The sequence below is a fragment of the Zychaea mexicana genome (genome assembly GCF_025766255.1).
Source record: "Zychaea mexicana strain RSA 1403 chromosome Unknown BDB00scaffold_150, whole genome shotgun sequence".
In the NCBI taxonomy this organism is placed as follows: Eukaryota; Fungi; Mucoromycota; class Mucoromycetes; order Mucorales; family Lichtheimiaceae; genus Zychaea; species Zychaea mexicana.
The window spans coordinates 74,268-95,774 of record NW_026516813.1 but is presented as its reverse complement, the minus strand read 5'-3'; the positions used below and the strand labels follow the sequence as shown (position 1 = coordinate 95,774).

The following is a 21,507-nucleotide window of genomic DNA, read 5'->3' as shown; positions in this document are numbered from 1 at the left end:
ACACGTAGTACTTATCAGCTCAGACGACAACATGCAACACCTACTGAACCTTTGTGAGCAACACAGTCTCGATTCAGGATACCGTTGGAGCCCGACAAAATGTGTGATTGTACAACCAACAACACACTCAACTACCACATTTCAACTATATGATACACCAATCCCGAATGAAACCTCTTTTAAATATCTCGGAGTCCCAATCAACAACCGCGGTTCTCTTGATGGACAACAGCTTATCGAACACAATACCGCATCAGGAATCACCAGTATGCGAATCCTCAACAACATAGGCCTCAAACCGTCTGGCCTATCGCGTCTGTTGGCCAGCCGACTGTACGCTCAATTTATACGACCGAAACTGGAATACGGTCTAGCAATCACCCCTCTCACAAAAAAACAACAAGATACCCTAGAAAAGGGCCAGAATACATGCCTCCGTCTGATATATGGCGCACACCCCAACTCAGAAACGAAGATCATGCGTCACCTCGCCAACTTACCCAGTATGACAGAACGCATAGCAATCCTCCAAGCAAAATTCATACATCGGGCAACCTATCTACCAGAGGACGCACTTCTTCCAACACTCCTACCAGCACTGGAGGCACAAGCGAGTAGCTACTGGAGCAAATTAAAGCGAAAATCACCAATCATCCCTCTATGCACTGAATCTTTCCCGGATCTCTCCCGTACGGCCCTGAAACAACTCATCCGACAATACCTCAGAAACAATCTTGATACACTCCGTTTGTCGCCAACGCGCACCAAACTCCTCAAATGTTGTCGTCCAACACTTGGCATCGATTCGGTTATGTGGCTACCCATGACTCGCAAGGAAAGAAGTCGCTGTATACGATGGCGGATTGGATGGCTGCCAGGTGGACGTAGGAAAGCCTGCAAAAGCTGTCACGCGCCAGATTACACCAAACAACATGCCATATACTGTTTGCGCATGCATCAGCGGCTAAATGTATCTGCACAACTACACCAGGATCCCATCAGCTGGATCTTCAACGAATTACCGAAATCAAAACCACGATCGTCCAACCGCATACAGGCTCTCACCAAAATTTGGCCAACACTCTGCCAAATTCTAGCGGAACTTGACGCACACCAACATCCAGATAGCAACCAACAACAATACGAAGATCCAACTCCTGGACAAGCATTGATAAATTGGCTCACTCCACCTCCTCCGCAAGCAATGTAGGTCAACATCTTATTTCTACTTTACCTCTTAGTATATTCGCCCTAGTATGTTTACTTCTGAAAAAGAGACAGACAAAAAAAGAAAAAAAAACAAAAAGAAACAAAAAGAGAGCCCCATTCATATAACGTTATCCCTCGCACGTCTTCAACTATACATCTCCCACACCTATATCTTCTCATCCAGCTAAACTAAAGCAGATACTCAGTCTTCTCACTCACAACCTTTTCCCTGTGCCACACACAGGGTTTTTACCCCGTCATACCCCCTCAGTCCTGTCTCGAGCAAAATGTCCCCCCCAGACGCAGTGTTCAAAGAGACGTTAAATAAAAACCAAAACTTTTAAACGTATACATGTATATGCTAGGAACATATTATATTTGCAATTTTACTTTATTGGATTTTAAATGTATGGTGCCCAACCTATTTATGTATATAACATATACAGACGGTAAACAATGTTAGTCATCATAAGGTCAATAGATCAGAAACAGATGGGAGACGTGTATCTATACTTTACCGACAAACATTTGACTCAGGTTCGCGTTGGAGGAGGCTGAGGCGATGAGTCTCTTTACTTCAGTATTAACGGAGCGGCCGTTGAAAATCTTGTTGTCGATTCTCTCCATGTGTTCGCGGGTGACCTCCTAATTATTTTGTGGAAGGGAATTTTTGGTTAAGGCTCGATCGTGAGTAATCAATAGCACAGTCATCATCATCTTTGACACACACCATGTACACTCTTGCTTCTCTCCTCCATTAAAGCAGTAACCGGGCGAGGCCGAGGAGGAGACGGCTATAGAAATGAAAGAAAGCAAGAGATTTGATCGTGAGTCGTCGTGATACTTCTTGACAGACATGCACACTACCACACGCACGGCCATGCGATGGATCCCGTTTCCCAAGAGTTATACGTACAGTTGGTGACGAGGAGGAGGAGGAGAAGGAGAAGGAGAAAGAAGCGGGAAGATAAGAGGCCAAAGAACTATGGATGGGTGGGTACGCGTACCTTTTTTATATAAGATTCGTTGTGAATAATTGGAACAATCGATTAGATTCTTTGGCAATTGCGTGATTTGTCTGTTGTCCAATAGCCAACGAGCGCATAGGCGATGAGGTCAACATTAAGAAAGAGCACAATGCATGTTTCAGTCAACAGTGCGGCAGAGAAACGATCGTTTTTCATTGACCATTCTACATTATTAGCTATAGTGTCGTCGTTTATAATTCGAGGATTGTATCAATATTGGCATCATTCTATAGCCACGGCTCTGCTCTACATGAATCTTTCTTTGCTGAATGACGAACATAGTCAGTTTATTTGAAAAGGAAGGAAGAAGAGGGCACTGTCGGCAACTGCATGTTTCAGATTCGATTGTTGGAGAAACAAGTTTTAGACACGGTGGAAGGGAAACCTGCATCGTCTTTTTAAGACTAGGCAATTTCCAAAGCAATATCCGCCGCAATTATCGTCGTAACTGTACATGATATTAGTATCATGTTAAAGCTAAAGACCTGCCCTTCTTTTGATAACCTATTGCTAATGTGTCATGAATGGATAAAGAATGAACGGGAAGGAGTAAAGAGTTTGTACAGGACTCGTGGGAAGGCAAGTTCCGATGCATGAATTTCTGCAATTGCTTCCGCTGCACACAATACGGGAAAACATTGACGCGTTTGTTGTATAGAAAATGATCGTGCTATTTTGTGCGCTGTAGCATTCAAGTTAAATTAATGAGAGTGTTATCCTCCCAGTAAGGAGGATAATAGGTACCCGACGAAGGGTTTATGGTGTGTCGCATCAAAAGTTGAGAGGCTAAATCAATATGAAGTCACTGCGCTCAATTTAATAGTGACACTGCTCAAAAGAAAGAGTATGTAGCAATTTGAGGTATACTACGCTAATATTTCCCTGGGACAAAAAGACTTTACAGGATTTTGCATTCGATACGCTGTCGGCCTTCTATTTCTTCGTACTTTGGAGGATATTTTGGTATGCAGGAGGAGCATTTTTTGGTATATGGGTGGCAGATTTTTCGTATGGGGGTGGGTGGTTTTTGGTTTGTGGGACAAGCTTTTAGTTTGTGGGACAACAGCTTTCGTAAACGGGCGCGGAATCGGTTCCGTTTACGGGCTGGCTATTTTTCGTATCTGGGCAACAGCTTGTTCGTATCTGGGTTACCCGAACTTCGCAAGTGGGAATATTTTTTTTTCGTAGTGGGCAAGAAGATGTTCGTTACTGAGCAACTATATTTTCGTTCTCGGGTGTACGAATGTTCGTTTATGGAAGTGCCTATTTTTCGCATGGGGCAAGCAGTAGTTCGCTATGGTGCTAACTAATTATTCGCACTGAAGAAAATCAAATTTCGTACAGGAGAAATAGCATTGTTCGCAATCGGCATCTCGCATTCGTAACTGGAAAGCAAGTATTTCGCAACTGAGTTAAGTGATGATAAGTTCACGCCGTTTGACGCCAGAATCGGATGTGTTGGTGTTCATCCGAGTGCCTATGTATTACAAGTATCTGTCGGTACCCTTTTCTGGTACTTAAAGCTTTTTAAATATATTGAACGGGCTTTTTTTCACCGTTTGCACATCCTATGGGAAGAATAAACCGAAACAAGACCGACAAAGTCAAAAAAACTTCAGCTTCCAGGAAAAGCGCGTCAAAAAAGTACAGGAGCCCTCGCCGAAAGAGCTTAAAGAATCGCTTGCTGGTCTACGTTCGTTTACGGATGATGTCAAGCTCTTGCAGCAAAAATGGGCCCTGATGAGTATGAAATCAGCATCCTAACCGCGAAAATGAAGCGTCTAAGCTTAGTGACAACTAGCAAAAAGCACCTTAGTAAACCAGGTACAACTATAAATATGAAAAGAGACGTTTGTGTCAATCCAATTATATCTTTGCCATAGTTGATGAGCATAACACCATAAAGTCTCCCATAATGATTAATGCTACTACGAAAAAATAAAGAAGAAACCTGCATATGTTGCAAAGATGTCAACTATGAGAATGCTTGTATATACCACATCATTATAGAGTAAAGTTAATAGTTCTAAAGAACTTACGAAGAGCTTATTTGTTTACAATTCCGTGTTTTTACTTTTTTACATTGAGATGGTTTGTGTTACAAACAACACTTTATGGATACAAAGATACTTCAATAAACATTAAGCACCTCTTTTTTCCCCTCTTCTAAAAAAAATTTGTATTCTATATCATGAAATCACGCCAAACATAAAAAAAATAATCAACGTCCCTCTCACCGAGAGCAATAAAAAAACGCTCGACAACCACAGCCAGTAGTGAGCACTAGACGGTCACTTCGGCTGATTCAAAAAGCTATGACGCAGATGCAGTTGAATAGTAGCACCGAAACTCCTGGTATACCTCTTTTTTTTACATACGTACATGGCTAAAAATCTCTCTAATCAATTCGTTAACTGCTACAGTAGCACGACCTCGATTCCAAACGAGGATATCGAAATGGAGGAAGAGGTAACCTTTGTCCGTTCTGAGGAGCTGGGCAGTTACGAAATTGACAGCTTTCCTAGCGACCCTACACGGCTTGGGCAGGAGAATGATGGCATTAACAGTGATACTGACGAGGACAGCAGTAGCAATTCTGATGACGGCCATGAAGTTGATGATGATGAGCATCAATTGCGTTCGATCGACGCGACAGTCACTCTAACGGATGCTGATGAAGATGATATCAGTTCTTTACAGTTTGCCAGACGTAGCCGCAAACAAGCTAATGCACCCAAAGTTGCATGTGGCAAAAATGTGCCGCACTCGTTAGATATAAAATACCGGGCTCTTTTCTTGAAGTTGTGTGGAGCGACCAAGAAGGCATCCGAGATGTTAGGACTATCAGCGAGCACCATCAGAGATCATGATTCTCGATTCCAAGCACGAGATGGTAACGCCAAGCCTGTCAAACACAAAAAGACACGACCATCAAAGATCACAGAAGCTGGAAGCAAGTTCCTTGTAAAGACCGTCGAAACAATCAACACTGCAACTCTGGAGCAGCTACAGGAATTGTACTTCAAGAAATTTGGGCTGCTATTAGCTGTCTCAACAATTTACCGTCATCTCGTAAACAAGCTCCGTATCATGATCAAACGAGCGCATATCTATCCAGAACGCCGCACAGATGAAGAAACAAAGGATAGACGTGTCGCATTTGCTCTTGATAATATCCAAACCGGCATCGTCGACTATAGGCTCAACAGTGTTTTTGTTGATGAGGCATCTTTCATGGCAAATATGCGACGAAACTATGCATGGGCACCTGCAGGGGAAATAGCACATGTTATCGTTCCACAGATGTATGCCCGATCGCGCTCTATGCTTGCAGCCATTAGCTACACTGGCGCTGTCAAGATATGTACAAAGATCAACAAAGGAGGAAAAGGAGGCGGAACAAAAACCCAGGACTTTTATGCTTTTCTGACCATGGTAATGGACGAGCTCGATAAAAGAAACCTTCAAGGCAAGGGTTGGAATATTATATGTGACAATGCAGCAATCCATACGGCAGAATATATCCGCAACAAGGTGGCTGACTGTGGATATCGCCTTGTCCTGTTACCACGTTATTCTCCTTTTCTAAATCCGATCGAGGAATTTTTCTCAAAGGTCAAGTTCGGCTTCAGACGCGTTAACATCCAGCACCAGCTACAGCATCAGAATACAGGGGACAGCCAGTCTGAGTATACCAACACAGACCAGATGAAGGATATAGATGATCGATTGGCGATGGCAATTAGTAAAGTTACACCACGCGATTACGTTGGCTATATTGACCACTCGATCGAATACTTTGACCGCTGCCTTGCTCGTGAGGACAACCTCTAAATTCAAAACCGATACTACCCCTTTTCCCTTTTTTATATCTCTGTTTGTAGATTTTCTTGATTACTTTTCACTACACTTCCAAAATCAATCAATCATTTTTTCTTTTATAAAGTATATATTCATAGAGACATATATTCAATGCATGGGGAAGTACTAGCATAAAAGGTTACGGGCTTGAAGAATAAGAAAGTATAAAGGGAAGCGGGCAAAGAGATACATAAATAATAGAAGAAGGCATAGTGAACAAGTCAGGAAAAATGAAAGCATAGAGCATAGTGACGAAAAAAATTGAGCATAAAGACCAAGAAAGACAACGACGAAGAGATGGATACAGTATATAAAGAACGGAGACAAATAATGGAGGCAGAAGAGGGATTATAGACAGAATGAATGGAGAAAAGGAATGTAATGACGGCTTTTAAAGGCTGCAAATGCTGCAGTCGCAATCCAAGCTCTTACCGCGGATGATGGTGTTGAGATCGATTGCTTGCGTATCCCTAATGGCACGCTCTAATCGGCGGAAGATGTAGTCATTGGGGTCATCCACACTGGTCTTGTGTCGCTTACACCGTAGCTCTACTGTTGAAAAAAACCACTCAACAGGATTAAGTGATTCGTTCAAATCAGAGCATCGTGGCAAGAAGATAGCCCTGGAGCCACCTGCTTCGACAACCTGAGATATCATCTTTCTGGTCTCGCGTGAAGCATTATCAAAGACGATGTCCCATCCTTGAAGTTCTGTGCTCGCCATTTTAGCTAGCAACGGATCCATCGCATGGCCGTGCGTGTGGTAGTGTGCATGTCTGTCAAGAAGTATCACGACGACTCACGATCAAATCTCTTGCTTTCTTTCATTTCTATAGCCGTCTCCTCCTCGGCCTCGCCCGGTTACTGCTTTAAAGGAGGAGAGAAGCAAGAGTGTACATGGTGTGTGTCAAAGATGATGACGACTGTGCTATTGATTACTCACGATCGAGTCTCTTCTTTTTTTTTTTTGATAGCTCTGTCTCTCTTACTCTTGCTCTCTCTGAACCGACTGTCTTTGCGTACTTTGCTCCCAAATTCCAACATTAGGAGGGGATACGCGAACGACGTTGTTGATACGCAACATACCACACGCGTATACCCAAGTAGGTTTCGTCCCCACCAACAAACCCTCTCATTGTCACTGCAATCCATCTCCATCTTCTGTGCTTACATACTATGCTTAATCTTCGACAAATCCCTAACGGACCTTTTCTCTCTTATTCTATCTCATACTTGGTTTAGCAAATGCTGAAAGAAGAAATCGACGCGACAAACAAAGGAACGTACGATTTCCTGTATCTGCGTTTCAACGTAGAGCGCAGACGCAACTTTGGATATGCGTTTATAAACTTTTCCGACGTTGGGTGAGTGCTTCATTATATTTTTTCACTGCTGCTGCTGACATTACCGTTGCTCCCATTGTCAAGTGAAGTGTCCCACTAATTACATATGAGTACGTGTACTATAAATAGCTTCGTGGTCACATTCGCGGAAAAGTTTATTGGCAAACGCTGGTATGTATTATCGCATCGCTTGTTCTCTCTCTCTCCTTTTGCACCTTCCAAAAATTAATGTACTCAATTTCTCAACATCAATGACAAACAGGAACCAATCCAACTCAGATAAGCGATGTTCCACTAAGTACGCAAACATTCAAGGCAAGGTCGCTTTGATTGAAAAGTATCGCTACTCAACGGTCATGCAGACCTAAAATATTTTACACGAGTGGCCGCTTTATTGGGCAAGAAGAGGCAAGTTTCCTTTTTTCTTTTTCACGTGCTTTTGTTAGTTGTTCTGCTCTAACTCATTTTTGGTGCTTTGTTTTGATGTAGCCCTTCCCGGAACCGGACACAACGCAAATGTATTTCTAAATAGCTTCCTCATACTTAAAAAATTTACAAAAAAAATAAAAATACAGTTATACCTTTGCTTATACAATTTGAAAAGTACGAATAGCATTTAGTTGGATTAGTAGCTCCATGTATACAGTAGCAGGTACATCCAGCTGGCTTAGAGCTTTCTTTCTAAAGGGCAAATGATACAACGTCAAATAGAATTTCGGAATACGTGAGCGATAGAAGGATAGCGTCACACTGTATAAAATAAAAGAGCTACTGTACGTGCAAACAAATAAATCATCCTTTTACTTTAATAGAAAGAAAGAGACCATTGTTCATGCAGTGTGGCACGTAAAAATAAGCTTAGATAAGGCAAGGTTGGCTGTAACATTTAGGGGGCTTACATAGCCTTTTGGGTGGCCAAAACGTAAATCCATGAGACGGTCTTGGAATATGATTTTTGAGAGTGATAGCTGCAATGGGTGGGTAGTCATGGTTGGAATCGCTTCGAACGTCCTTTGCCGATTTCTGTTTTCCTTAAATGGATAGTTTTAACGTTAAGTGTGATAAACCGTTGGCCTGTGCGTATGCAGCACGCATGCTGAAGGTTTAAGATAGTCCAAGTCAGGGGTGTCGATGATTATAATAAACTGTTAGCTTCCGAAATATAAATGAACAAGCCCATAACCGCCTACGTCATGATGATGGTGTAAATTCACCGTACTTGAAACAAGCGGTCCTGGACAATTGTATTATGGACGAGGTCTCATAACATGTAATTAACTACAGGAGTAATTCGGCTGAGCACAAGATATATACGTAAGTATCACTGTTTGTTTCTATGCCATATTTATCATCAAGGTTAAAGATATCATTTCTACACATATATAACAACACATTACGTCTTGTTTCATCAGTTTATCAGTATTACTGTGGCGTATGGTCAGGATTCCATCCACCCGAAGACGGTGGGTAAGATGGCAGTTGTTGATGTTGCTGGTGCTGTTGTTGGCTCTGCAAGATCTACGCCAACTGGCTTAATGCAGCAGCAGGATCTGTGATTGCTGCCTGTTGTTGTGGTTATTGCTGAGGGTCAACACCAGCGGTAGATGAAAGTGGACCTGGTGGTGGTGGTGGTTGTTATGACATGGTCGCAGGCGGGATAGGCTGCGCTTGCTGCGTTGGAGGTGGTACTGGCTGTTGATAGTGCTGTTGTTGCTGTTGTTGCTGTTGTGCTGCCATTTGAGTCTAGAAAAATTACACACACATACGTGAATATATGACGTAGAAAAACACTGAATGAACGTGGTTTTTCTTCCTTTTAAGGCTAAATAGTTTTTTGTACGCCTGCCAACGAGAAGTGTATATATTTGATCCAAGAAGGCAATCATGGCTACTCTGAGCTCTATCAAGAGACGTAAGAATTCCCAGTATAGCAACTGATTTTCTTTCCGCACGTTTCTCGATGGGTTGTTCTGATATGTCACATTAAAATATGGCGTGCTATAGACTGGATCCTGAGAACTAAAAGCAAGGCGACCACAAGGAGTAAGTATATATAGCTGGGAGTGGCTATTCGCTGCAGCATGGTGACTAAAGATCAAACAGAGGTTTCAACTTTGGTAAGGCCCACGCTCCAACTCCTTCCCCCCACAGTTTTTTTGGAATTTCAAGTCGGCCACCAGAGACACTATACTACGCACTAAGTGGCTGTGTAGTATAACAACAGCCTGGTTTACAGCACGATACTACAGGCTTATCTTCGCTCCAATCAGTGAAAAAATTTACTGTATATTGATGTGGATTGACTTTAAATATCACAAGCTATTGGCTAAAGTTTATTATTGTCAGCAAGATGATGAATGGACTATTATGAGAGAAATACCGGTTGGATTTATCAGCATGGACACTGCAAGAGAATGATGCTAACCGTCCAGGGATGGAAGGTTCCATGAAAAAAAACCATTTTTCTACATAATGCAGGTAGAGAAGTTGAGATAATACAACAGAAAAGGCTACAGTACATAGCGTGTCATTTAATATAGTGTGCGTGCGGACATAGCAGTAGTAATTTCATAGTTATTTATCAATCAGAGCTTGATTAGCATTGTTTTCTGAAAAAACGGATTTTGGTTCGGTTACATGATTAACCGTTCGGAGAAAGTAATTTCCGAAATCCGTTTCCGTGATTTTTTTGAAACGGCTAGGGCTAGTCAAAAACATGCTAGAAATCGGTACTACGAATTTGCGTGCATGCAACGTATAGTAATTTATGGACTTTCTGTGCCTGTATGTTGAAATTCAATCGAAAGTTAGAGTAATTCTGGTCTGCTAGTGTTGTCTTCATGCAGCTAAAAAGTGATGTAGACCCTTAAAAACGACGAAGTCAAAGAGAGGAATTATTTGGTAAACTGTTCCTTGGCCATTTGCTACTGCCGAAAGCTATTCTTCCTCTTCAAGACTTTGCTCACTGTATCCTATTTATACATCCATTTAATTTGAATAGCACCACGTACTGCTACGTCGTCCTGTATATCGTATGATGAATCGATGAAAGACGGCAACTGTCATCTTTACAATTTAAATTTTCTGCAGAAACTACAGTAGAATCGGAGCGTAGGCTACAAGTGACACAAAGATGTCTGAATGAACCTTACTTGGTTACCATGTAATCGATGATATCATAGAAAAAAAACTTTATTTTGCTACTTACGCACAAGCTCCGTAACGAGGCAACATATACGTGTCACGGCAACACGAGGTGCTGTGTATGTAACATACTTGTCTTGCAAATTGTTTAATCTGAAAGTGGACCAAGCTAAATGAGGTTATACAACTAGATTGCTATGCGCAGGAGACTCGTATGACTTGCATGTTAATTATAACTTTTTGTGGGCCTATTGCGAAAAGATCTGACGTTTATTTCAGCCGCAATGAAATATTCTGCAGCTGTGTATTCGAGTTAGTGAAACAAGGTGTACCCACTACTGGTAGAAAGGAAGGGGATGTCGATATGGCTGTGCTGAGATGCAGCCAAATAAGTGTAATGCGTTTCTTTCGAGAATATCAAATACCACGATTGTTACTGTATTTTCTTGCAGTAAACTATGTAGCAAATAGCAAGAAGCTATAGCAGACAAGTCTGATACTCCACTGTTTTGCGAAAGGGCTGAAGGAAGATTTTGTAGCGACGACTGCGATTCGGTTCTTGATTGCTATTCATCAAAACTTGGTACCAGTGTAATGAATGCATACTTTATGGAATTTAATTTGGCCTCTGTGAAATTCTTTTAGGAGGGTCAAATGGTTAGTCACATTAGGTCTACCCATCTGGAGGTATCCGTTGTATCGTTGTAATAGCGTCATGTCATGTGAAATATAAGAAAAAAGTACTGAAAGATATGCGGCAGGCTAAAAACGTAATTTCTGCTGCTGTAACCTAAAGAAGGATCGCCTGGCTGAGCCGATGCAGAGCAGAGTGGGGTTATGTGAAGGGCAGTACTTTTTCTTGCACATCGTTGCACAAGAGCTATTCGTTGGACTCCTTTTTATTCGATTCATTATTGCTTGGAGACTTATTTTCTCTTTTCTCTTTCTCGTTTCCTTGTCGAACCTGCCGTCAGTCCTTCCTTTCCCTTCCTTTTCTTCATATAAGCAGCAAACAAGAGACAGTCTTGCTTTCGCGCACCCATTATACACTCGTTGAATCATCAAACTATCACAGTACACTCGTTCCTTTACTCACTTACTACCACCTGTCCCTCTCCTTGTCCTTTTCATACACCATCTTCTCGATATATCTAATCCCCTCTCAGCTAAAACTATGAGCGAAATTGTCCTTTCCAACTCCTCGAATCAATACGTTCCCGACTACTCAGCAAGCTCGATGATGTCCAACTTCAACCCTGCCACCATGGGTGTGCACCAGAAAGATAGCTCGCCAACATCATCATCGCCGTCTCAAGTCACATATGAAGACGGCCAGCAGCATTATTATCATGGTAAAGCTTTTCCTTTCTTTCTAATTTGTTCTCCGTACCCCTCCTCCCGCTACTATTAGCACACACTCTCTTTATCGACGCCCCTCCCCCAATGTGCCAGTAATATATACTATCGAGCACATCTTATGCAGCCGGAGTTACATTTATAAAATGAAACTGGCGTGATTGGCCCCTCACTAAAATCTAGGGAGCAAAACCAACTTCGATAGCTCAAGCAACTAATTAGACCAAAAATTCTAACCCCCAAAATCTCCCTTCTTAGATTATGCTGCCTTTCAGCAGATGCCGTTGAATTATCAGGCTGTTCCAATAACTTATCCTGCCACCGCCACTACTACCACTGCTGTTAGTGCTGCTTCTGCCGCAGCTGTGCCGCGATTTGGATATTACGATCAACAGCAACAGCAACACCACCATCGACATCACCCACGCAGCCCTGAGTCGATATCATCGAGCTCATCCCCGCAAACACCACCATCTTCCAGCGTTGCCGCTAACAGCAATAACAATAATTCTAATGCAAATACGGGTGCTGGTGTGCCCGAAGTAGCCGCAGCACCCGCAGCTAATTACCCTCAAGTCTTGACGAGCCAAGCCCTCGAGCAAAACTCTTCAACACAGCAACAACAGCAACAGACAGCAGAAAATTCTCTAATTACGCCACTTGTGCCCTCATCAACGTTTACAAACTCTACCACCGAACGTGTCAAAGAGACAATTGCTCGTGCTAACTCTGTACCAATGGAATTCTACCACACTGAGTTCCTTGAATACTCCAAGGAAACGTACGAAAAAAGAATGGATGCAAAGCGTAATAAGCGCAAGCGACCTTCAGCAGCAGCAGGATCCTCCAGCAGCGGCAGCAGCAATTACAACAGCTGCACTGAAGATCTGACCGCTAAGAAGAAAAAAGCGTCTGATACGGATAAGGAGGATTCCGATGATGAGGCAGACGATGATGAGATCGATAAGGAGGCTGAAGAGTAAGTGGAGAGCAGGATCAAGTCCCATTACATCCAAGATTCTTCCATTTAGTAGCATCAGTAAGCTTACACCCTGCTGTTTATTTGTTTCTTTCACCTGTGCTAGACGTGGATTATCCAACGCCGAATTGCGTCGCCAAATTCATATCCAATCTGAGCAAAAGCGTCGTGCCCAGATCAAGGATGGGTTTGATGAGTTACGAAAGCACTTGCCCGGCTGTAACAACAAGAAAATGAGCAAGGCAGCATTGCTTACGCGAAGTATGATTGTGTTCCTTTACTATTTTTTCACAAAGAGCAAAGGTCTGTATACTCAAATTTTTGGCTATACGTACTAGCTGTGCAGCAGATCCAGCATTTAAAGAACATGCAGAACGAACTGCTTTCAGAAGTGGAGCGCCTCGTACAAGAAAATGAGACTTTGAAAAAGTAATTAGCCGATTCTCACTTTTTCTGGCTGTTGATAGAGAGTGATGAGTGATAAAAAAAGTGCTAACCACATTCGATATATAGATTTCAGCATGGCATTCTACAACGACAAGCCTTAGAAAAGATGTATACCTTTTGAATGGTTTATCAATAAGCAGCACTTTATTGATACCGTCTTTCTGCTCTATTCCTTTGACGAATGATATCCAGCTGCACATTCGCATTATTTATTTGCTCACCCTTTAGTGATTCACCCTCCCAAAAAAATTCCTTTTCTATTTTCTGTTTCGCCTGTCACCTTACTAGCCCTCTTAATAATCGTCTTTTCTTTACTTCAGAAACTCCTTTTTTGCTTTCTTTCTCTGTAACTAGAGTTCGTCTCAGGGCAAATTCGTACGTAGTAGCTCGTTCGCACATAACCCTTTACCACTATCTCTTCCGAGCGTACCTTTCTTTTATATCCCTTCTTCTTTGCCATACTTGTTGTCTGTGTACACAGTTCCCCCCCCTTATCTACACCTTTTTCTCGTCCGCAAATACTTGAACAAACTGATCCATATTGGAGTCGAATTGCAGTCTGTGTTGCGTTCTTTCTCGATTGTTTATTGCGTTATTTTCATAGAAAGGAAAGTACATGATGATGTAGTACGTATCAAACATAAACATTGATTGGGGTTGAAATTGTGTGTGTGTGTGTGTATCCGCGAAATTAAGTGGCACATCTAGTAACCCACACAAAAAATGAATTCTGTTGTTGTTGTTGTTGTTGTTGTGGCAGCATACCCTGCTGCAGCGATACTCTCTCTATTTTTCAGTAATGATCTTATCAAGATGGAATGCCTTGATTACAGTAGCCTTTTATATGAAGTTTTTAGTATAATGTGCGACTTAACACTAACCTAGTATGTGCTGTATAGTTCATCAGTATCTTGTACACTTACTGCTTTTTTACTCCAACCAATACGGGTAATTGTGTCTTTTGCAGTTGTCGCTGCAGCTTTTTTGATGTTTGAATCGTCGGCGGGTGTCAGTTCAGGTAGTCGACGAATCTGGGCACCGTCGCGGAAAAGCAAAAGTGTAGGCAAATCAAAGGATGCTGGATCACGGCTGATACCATATTCCTCCGCCAGATCCGAGTACATGTCAATATCAATTTTACCTAGTGTATTCAACAAGACCCCACCAGTAAGTCGTCTACCTGTCAATTGTTGAGGTTCCCCCACCCACCCATGCTTTAAACCGTTTCCTCCTTTCTTAATCCCTTACCGAATTTGATGTGATCGGCACTATATTGGAGCGATAACTTGGCCAGCACGGCTTCAAAATTGAGACATGCAAGAGACCAATTAGCATAAAGCATGACTACCCAGTATTTGGTATACTGTCCAGCTTTGCCTTTGCCTTTGTCTTTCCTTTTGGTTGCTGTTGTTGTTGACGGGCCTTCCTCACTTTCACTTGTTACTTCAGTAATGCGAGGGCCATCGGCAAGTCGCTTGCGCTGCACTTCTTCACGGAACTTTGTTTCACTGAGCTCAGCAATCTTCGTTGGGCCTTGATACCATGGTTGTGGGAATAGTGTCGACAATACTAAATACCATCCAAGTGCCCGAGTTCCGTCTTTCGCATTAGAAATTTACATATCTTCAAAAACTCACCCCTCCCCCAACGTTTTGCTACATACACATCCAACCAGCAAGGTAAAGAATCGACTTGAACATGCCGGACTTCCAATATACCATGCAGAACGTAAAGAACTTGGTGTACAGAATAAGCACGCTTGCTAATTCTTCGGCCGTGCTTGCCATGAGCGACTTCCACACTGAAAATAAAACCAATGCCAGGTGTGCATTTACGTCGGCATCCTTGAATATTTTCCGTTAACAATAAATGGGGTTGTCAGCCAACATCTCTGAGCTTGGAGTTCTCCGCCTCTTTCTAACCACCCACCCCACCCCCCACGACTTTAGGCAAAAGAAGCACTTTTACTTACGCCAAATTCACTGTCGTCGGATAATAGTAGGTGCTTAACCGAGAAAGCAATATAAGTGCAGCCGTAAATTAAGTGTAGTACATAGTAGCGGTGGAGGAGTCTCTGGCGTAATTCAGCCAGGCTTGTCATTTTTATGGCCTGTTTCGAGAGGAAACGCAAAAAAAAGCGCGACCGGCGTCGCAGCCCGATGACCATTGCTGGGTTACCCTTCATGATTGAATTAGGAAACTGTGAAACTGCAGATAAAATACATTTGGTGGCCAGATACGGCCAAGCGCGATTTTTATTACTATGGGACGAGGTTAAGAAATGGCAATAAACTATGGTGTTTGTGCGATAAAAAAACGGTAGCTACGTTAGTGCCTGCCTCTGCTCCACTAGATACCGTGCAATAAGCCGGGCTCTTTAGGCATATCTATTTTTGAATGTGAACAACGACAGATGAATAGGTAAGTCTAGTAGTAGGAAAAACGTTTGACAGTGAGCTGCCAAGCAAATTGCATATCACTTTAGAAAATTTGGTTCACCTGCGAAGGCTCTAAAGAATTGACATGTGAAAAACAGCGCTAAAAATAAGATTCCTACAGTCGTTGCCTCTTTTCCTGTCGACGACGATGATGTACCAACGCGGACTGTTCATCCGCTCTTATGTAATATGTAAAGCACTAAATACGTGAAAATGTAGGATAGTATACTACAAGGACTCTAGCATCAATGTCTTTACTAACAACATGATGCTCGAACCGCAGTTAATTTTCCTCTACTCTAGCCAGCAGTAAGTTTCCTGATTTGCTTTTCGAGATTTAGCTTCTGTATTGTAGTTCGTAATAAGAATATGCAGCTGTCACTGTGCTCAGCGAAGTCCACAGCATGGACACCCCGTGTTTCAAGTGTCTTTTAATTGAATACTTTCTACAGCAATCTGTAACGCTATTTTGTATGTGTGAGCACACATATTGCGTCCTCAGTGTGATATCCATCCCTGGCAATCTTTGGTCACCATATGCGGTGTTAAGCTATCATCCTTTGTCAAGAGTCCGCACCTTACTTCAGCCTTTAGCTTCGACTAAACAGTTCGGTGGGATTCAAAAATGGGGAATAGGCTGGAAGATATCACATGATGAATTCTAACATGATGACCGATTATCGTTATCATCATTATCATTGTTATCGTCATTGTTGCTCATCAAATTGCATCCCGTCAAGTCGAATATCGCTTTCTATAGCAGTAGCTGGATGTCAGGTTAGGAAACTAATACTGTAATGCCGACTTTTCTATTGATGCGTAGTGCAGCAAAATAGTATTTGCACCTTCAACGTTGAATTGAAGTTCAATCACTCATGTGGCAAACTCGTTCCCCTGTTTTTATGATACCACTTTCTTCTTATCCACATATTGTTACCCTTTTTCTCTAATTGTCTTTTTATTTCACACACCTACAAGTTTGACCAGTTTGTAACACTGGTGAGTATATTTTAACCATACCAATCACTTTGAGTTATTACTCTAATATATAAATAAAGGTCATTTTCTGTGTATCAAACTTATTACCGGTCACTATGCAAATCCACCGTACATCTGTATACACCCATACCCATATGTATATATACCTTAAATTTGAATATGATAGCAAAGTAATCACATCCCGGAATTCGTATATATCACTGATACTTTTGGAACACTTCCACGAGTTTCCTTTACGCCAACATAGATGCCAGTGCCATCACGTCTCAGAGTATACCATCGTGCTTTCGCTCCTGAAGATCCATCTCAAGTCATTAGAAACAGTGATAATTTTTATGCAGACACCGGGTAATCATAGGAATAACATACCTGATAATTGTAACGCTGGTATCTTTATACTTTTGGCGACCACATTCTCGGTCTCTGTAATGAGCCTGTCCAAAACGCACTTCGACTCGATCAATAGCTTGATTCTGTCACTGCAGGTTTTTAAGAAGGACCGCGTGACAACGTATCCTTTGACAACCCACATATCAACTGTGAAGCCGGGACTATCGATAAGTCCAGATGAGTCGGATTAAATGAGGATAGAGATCCGTATGGGAAGTTAGCATAGAGCTCTATGGTAAATAAGGATAGGGAGCCGATGGAATCACCCCTAGTTAGCCTTACAAATGTATAACCGATCGTATGCAATATGCATTGACTCTTACCATTTGCATCGCAAAATTGTATTCCGAAATAGCTTCTCCAGAATAGGGCCCCACAACTTGATTGCGAAATTATTCTCTGTGATGTCCAGGTCTTTGTCAAACACGTAATGATGGTATCCATGAATTTTAAACTAAAAAAAATAGTTATGTAAGTCTCGATCCAAAAAGTCCGTGAGATCCTATTAACTTACAAATATGCATATATGGAAATCAGATTGGATTCCTCGTTACGTGTACTACTGAATTTGGCTTTGTGGGCAAGAGGTCGAGCATCTTTCGATTTTGATTGTGCAAGCTGTATAAGTGAAAAGTGCAGGACTACTAACCGGCAAGAATGTATGTTCCTTTAGGACACCATTGTTCAGGATCATTTAGCAGTCTGGTATTGAGTGCACTGTTGCTGAAGGCACGGGTGACGTGAGCTCGCTCTAATGAACACATATTTGTGATGCATCAGCAACGTGTACGTTAAAGACAATAATAGTTTTCATTTGTAGATTACTATACCTGATTGACCCACGTCAATAAACGTAAAGCGCCCATCTGCAGCACAAGCAGCAAGCAAGTTAATCGAGTGATGTAGCTTGCGGTCGAAGTACCGTTGACCTTGCTTCGTCGGTTTGTGGATCACCACGAGCTTGCCATCCATAGCTCCTATCGCCCCTTTCAGCCTTGTCAAGACATCTCGAGAGGTAGCCAAACCAGTGGGCCAAGAAAAGGCATCGGAAGCTTCACGGGCTTCTTCCGGAGAGCGCGGCCACTTGATCTGGGAGCCATGTACCATTGCTTGCTTTGGAATACTACCCAGTACCAAACGGAGAGGTATCCGCGGTAGCTCCTCCACCAGAAATGCTCTCCACCAGCGGCACGTATACATACTTTGCAGTCGGTCCTCAAACGAAAGCAGATCGAAAAAGATATGGTGGGCCAGCTCCAGTGGTAGCTTCTTCAAGGGTTGGTCATTGATCCGATTGATGCTTTCTTCAATAATATGCTTGGCCCGTACTATGCGCTGATGTCCTTCATTGTTTTTTCTGGAGGCACAGTCGTTCGTGTCTCCAAAGGATTCAGTAGCCTGAATGCCGTTCCAGTAGATCTCGATCGCCTCCCCATATCTTTTAGCGGATTTTAGCAGACTACCAGCGCAGAGATACCCTTCAGGAAGACGCGGCGCCAGCTTTATAACCTTGTATGCATCCTGGATCGCTGCTTGGGTATTACCCTGACAGCTGTGGGCAACTGCACGTTTCAGCAAAACGATAGCTAACACGTTCTGCTCAACCTCGGCAACCGCAGCATCCAAGTCAGACAAGGCACCACCAAAATCGCACGAATCGAATGCCGCATTAGCACTGACCCAAAGATTTGACAAGGTTTGGATCTCCGGTTCACCACTGTTTAGTTCAAGAAGAGACGGAGGGAGCATTACTGTTTGTTCGCAACAGCGCAGAAGAACAGAAAGAGAACGGGTTTTCAGAGTGTCTTTTTATACTTTCATGGAGTGGAAACGGCGCGCACCCAAAGCCCAAAATGGGAGGAACATACTTTAACTGAAATTTCGGCCCTAGTAATATTCCTTGGGAAGTAAGCTATTTGGGAGCAGCATGAAATAAAATACGTTTATTGTTGAGTGGTATCGATGACGGTAAGAGTATATAGTGGTGTAGATAACAAGATATAAATATAATATGATATGTATATAGTTCCAAGGGTGTGTAGCTTAGTCTTTAGGATCCCTGTAATACTTGTTTACTACGGCGCGCTCGTTTCTTGGGGATTTGTACATTAACTGTAAACAGTGGTTGTGATGGTGTAGACAATGGTGATGGCGCCAGAGCAATTCTTCTAGGACTATTGCGACTAAAACCTAATGGTGATGCACCGAGAGAGTTTGGTGTTGATGATGAGATAGTTGTTGCTACTGATGACGGGTCAGCTACTGCTATTGATGATGGTAACGAGTTTTGCAGATCTTCTTGTACTATGGATTGGAGGGCAAATGGAGGTGGTGACGGTGTGCTAGCAGGTAATGCGGAATATCCTCTGCTTGGTGACATCAATTCTGCGTTCATCGTTTCACAAATGCCATCGCTAATTGCTTTGCTAGCGCGTGTCAATCGTCTCTCATTCCATCGCTCGTAATGCATTTTTAGATGATCTGGTGTCTTGTAAAATACTGTTACTCCATCTACTGGCTTGGATGTGGATGCGTTCTAAAGCTTTGCCAATCTGGTCCAGCCTGATGCGCCAATAGTTCTTTGAGCTGGTCCATGGATGATTTCTTGAAACTTTTCGAATTCCTGCTTCGGGTGGACAGGGGTAACAGCATACTTTGTTCCTTGTTTTTGGGCAAGAAAGATGTAGCGCTTATTCAAAGGATTGGCCGTAGAACCAGGCTGTAAGAAGAGGTTGATACTAATGTTGAGAGAGTATGGCCGAGGTTTGAGCGTATTCATTTGGTCGCAATGCTCTTCGTTGTTTCGTTCTTCTGCTGAAGACATGTCTATCCCAAGTGTGCGAGCAACGTCAGGTGCAAATTCTGCAATACCAAATGTCTCGCTGCACTCTTTCAGCTCCAAGCCTTGGACATGGGCTCCCGCTTGCTCCTCAATAGCACCACCAGTGCCGAAAATCTCAAGCTTCATCCGTAGGTATACCAATGCTTCAATCAACCATGGATCATAATGTCCCTTGTACTGACGTAAATATCGATTCATAGTGCCGACCTGATATATAAGGTATCTCAATTTCAAAACTAATTGATTTCAGTGGATATCACCTTTTACCTTCAAGTTATGACGAAGTCGATATTCAGCAAGAAAGCAATCAGCCAAATGTGGTCGGCACCGCTAGAACCAATAGCACGGATAATGTTTTGATGGACTCCACCCTCTAGAGAGTTTGTTCTACGGGCACACCGATAAAGGGGAAGGTTTGCTTTTTTGTCGTATCCAATTTTATAGTACAGCGGCATATCGGGATGATCGGAAACTTGGCCTTCATATATTGCCTTGAGCATGTTTTGGGCTTGACGGTGGGCATCATTATCAAACAATTTCCTTCCAGTTCTGGTGCAAATTAGGTTACTGTATTCAGCAAAAAGATTTTGGACTTTGGGGACCGAGCTCGTGTGGTGGTGGGACGCTACGTTTCACTCTTCGCATAACCCAAGATGGATTCGTGTTCAGCATGTATTCCCATGTAATGTTTTCGGTCGCTAGATATTGCTCCACTTTTTGCCGATCTTCTTGGTGCACAACAAAGATAGTGTTGCGTAGTTGCCGGGAGAATTCTTTTGCGAGAACGTGCCGTTTGGGTATCTTGATAAGGGCCATGAAGTGATAGATGTCTTTAAGGATTCTCGAATATACTGGTTGCTGCTGGGTATCCTGCGCATAAATATTTGTGAAGTTGAAGCTTAAAGAGTCGGAACATGGTATATTCGATGTGCTTTGTTCATTGGAGTTGTCATTGGGTTCGTGTGATGTTGACGTCGAACAAGAAGATGTTGACTCCTGATCACTATCGTCTGGTATACTGTCGGTTATATGAGGTGTATCGTGCATATCGTCAGGTATGTTGGCTTGTGATCGGTTGTTGCCTTGATGCGGTGGTTGCTCTCTCCATAAACATAGCGACTTTTTTTCGAATCGTAGCATGGATATCGGTACTGTCACAGCAAAAGGGAGGTCTCCAAATTCCATAAGAGTTTTTTGAGTGTGCGAGTCAAGAATTGCGCCAGGAACACAAACGTGATTGATCGATATATGCCATGTTGTCGTCGAATGTTATCTAGTAATTCATGAAGAGAAGCACATGTCGTTAATGAATCATATATTTCTTCCAAAGAATATTACGTAAATCGTAGAGTACCTGCTGCTCATTGTGTAATATCTCGCCATATGCAATTGGAAATGAACATTGAAGACGGGAATAAATAGCAACGTACGTACCCACCATGCGGAGGAGAATCTAGTACGGTTTTACCCA

General features: G+C 42.5%; 3 protein-coding genes across 3 annotated transcripts; 2 read left to right on the top strand and 1 right to left on the bottom strand.

Annotated features, from left to right (window-relative positions):
* Positions 1–6,949: 6,949 nt before the first annotated feature.
* Positions 6,950–7,985, top strand: BDB00DRAFT_855755 (RNA recognition motif 2). Its single transcript, XM_053125746.1, has 6 exons — positions 6,950–6,998; positions 7,073–7,201; positions 7,341–7,462; positions 7,571–7,612; positions 7,704–7,849; positions 7,931–7,985. Exons 3-5 carry the CDS (start codon positions 7,344–7,346, stop codon positions 7,807–7,809), a joined length of 267 nt encoding a protein of 88 aa, XP_052973458.1. The 5' UTR covers positions 6,950–6,998; positions 7,073–7,201; positions 7,341–7,343; the 3' UTR covers positions 7,810–7,849; positions 7,931–7,985.
* Positions 7,986–11,482: 3,497 nt separating this feature from the next.
* On the top strand, positions 11,483–13,925 carry BDB00DRAFT_855748 (uncharacterized protein). The gene is made up of 5 exons (XM_053125745.1): positions 11,483–11,937; positions 12,200–12,920; positions 13,027–13,181; positions 13,259–13,349; positions 13,434–13,925. Exons 1-5 carry the CDS (start codon positions 11,760–11,762, stop codon positions 13,486–13,488), a joined length of 1,200 nt encoding a protein of 399 aa, XP_052973457.1. The 5' UTR covers positions 11,483–11,759; the 3' UTR covers positions 13,489–13,925.
* BDB00DRAFT_855745 (uncharacterized protein) lies at positions 13,926–15,361 on the bottom strand. Its single transcript, XM_053125744.1, has 4 exons — positions 15,031–15,361; positions 14,616–14,936; positions 14,291–14,508; positions 13,926–14,204 (listed from the first exon to the last, which is right to left on the bottom strand). Exons 1-4 carry the CDS (start codon positions 15,152–15,154, stop codon positions 14,154–14,156), a joined length of 714 nt encoding a protein of 237 aa, XP_052973456.1. The 5' UTR covers positions 15,155–15,361; the 3' UTR covers positions 13,926–14,153.
* Positions 15,362–21,507: the final 6,146 nt, after the last annotated feature.

Coding starts and splice junctions, on each gene's coding strand:
- BDB00DRAFT_855755 (XM_053125746.1), top strand. CDS start 7,344: ATGCTGAAAGAAGAAATCGACGCGACAAACAAAGGAACGTACGATTTC. Junction 7,463..7,570: donor ATAAACTTTTCCGACGTTGG/GTGAGTGCTTCA, acceptor TACTATAAATAG/CTTCGTGGTCACATTCGCGG. Junction 7,613..7,703: donor AAGTTTATTGGCAAACGCTG/GTATGTATTATC, acceptor AATGACAAACAG/GAACCAATCCAACTCAGATA.
- BDB00DRAFT_855748 (XM_053125745.1), top strand. CDS start 11,760: ATGAGCGAAATTGTCCTTTCCAACTCCTCGAATCAATACGTTCCCGAC. Junction 13,182..13,258: donor GGCAGCATTGCTTACGCGAA/GTATGATTGTGT, acceptor TATACGTACTAG/CTGTGCAGCAGATCCAGCAT. Junction 13,350..13,433: donor GAAAATGAGACTTTGAAAAA/GTAATTAGCCGA, acceptor TTCGATATATAG/ATTTCAGCATGGCATTCTAC.
- BDB00DRAFT_855745 (XM_053125744.1), bottom strand. CDS start 15,154: ATGGCAAGCACGGCCGAAGAATTAGCAAGCGTGCTTATTCTGTACACC. Junction 14,937..15,030: donor TTACCTTGCTGGTTGGATGT/GTATGTAGCAAA, acceptor GATGGTATTTAG/TATTGTCGACACTATTCCCA. Junction 14,509..14,615: donor TGCCGATCACATCAAATTCG/GTAAGGGATTAA, acceptor TGAATACACTAG/GTAAAATTGATATTGACATG.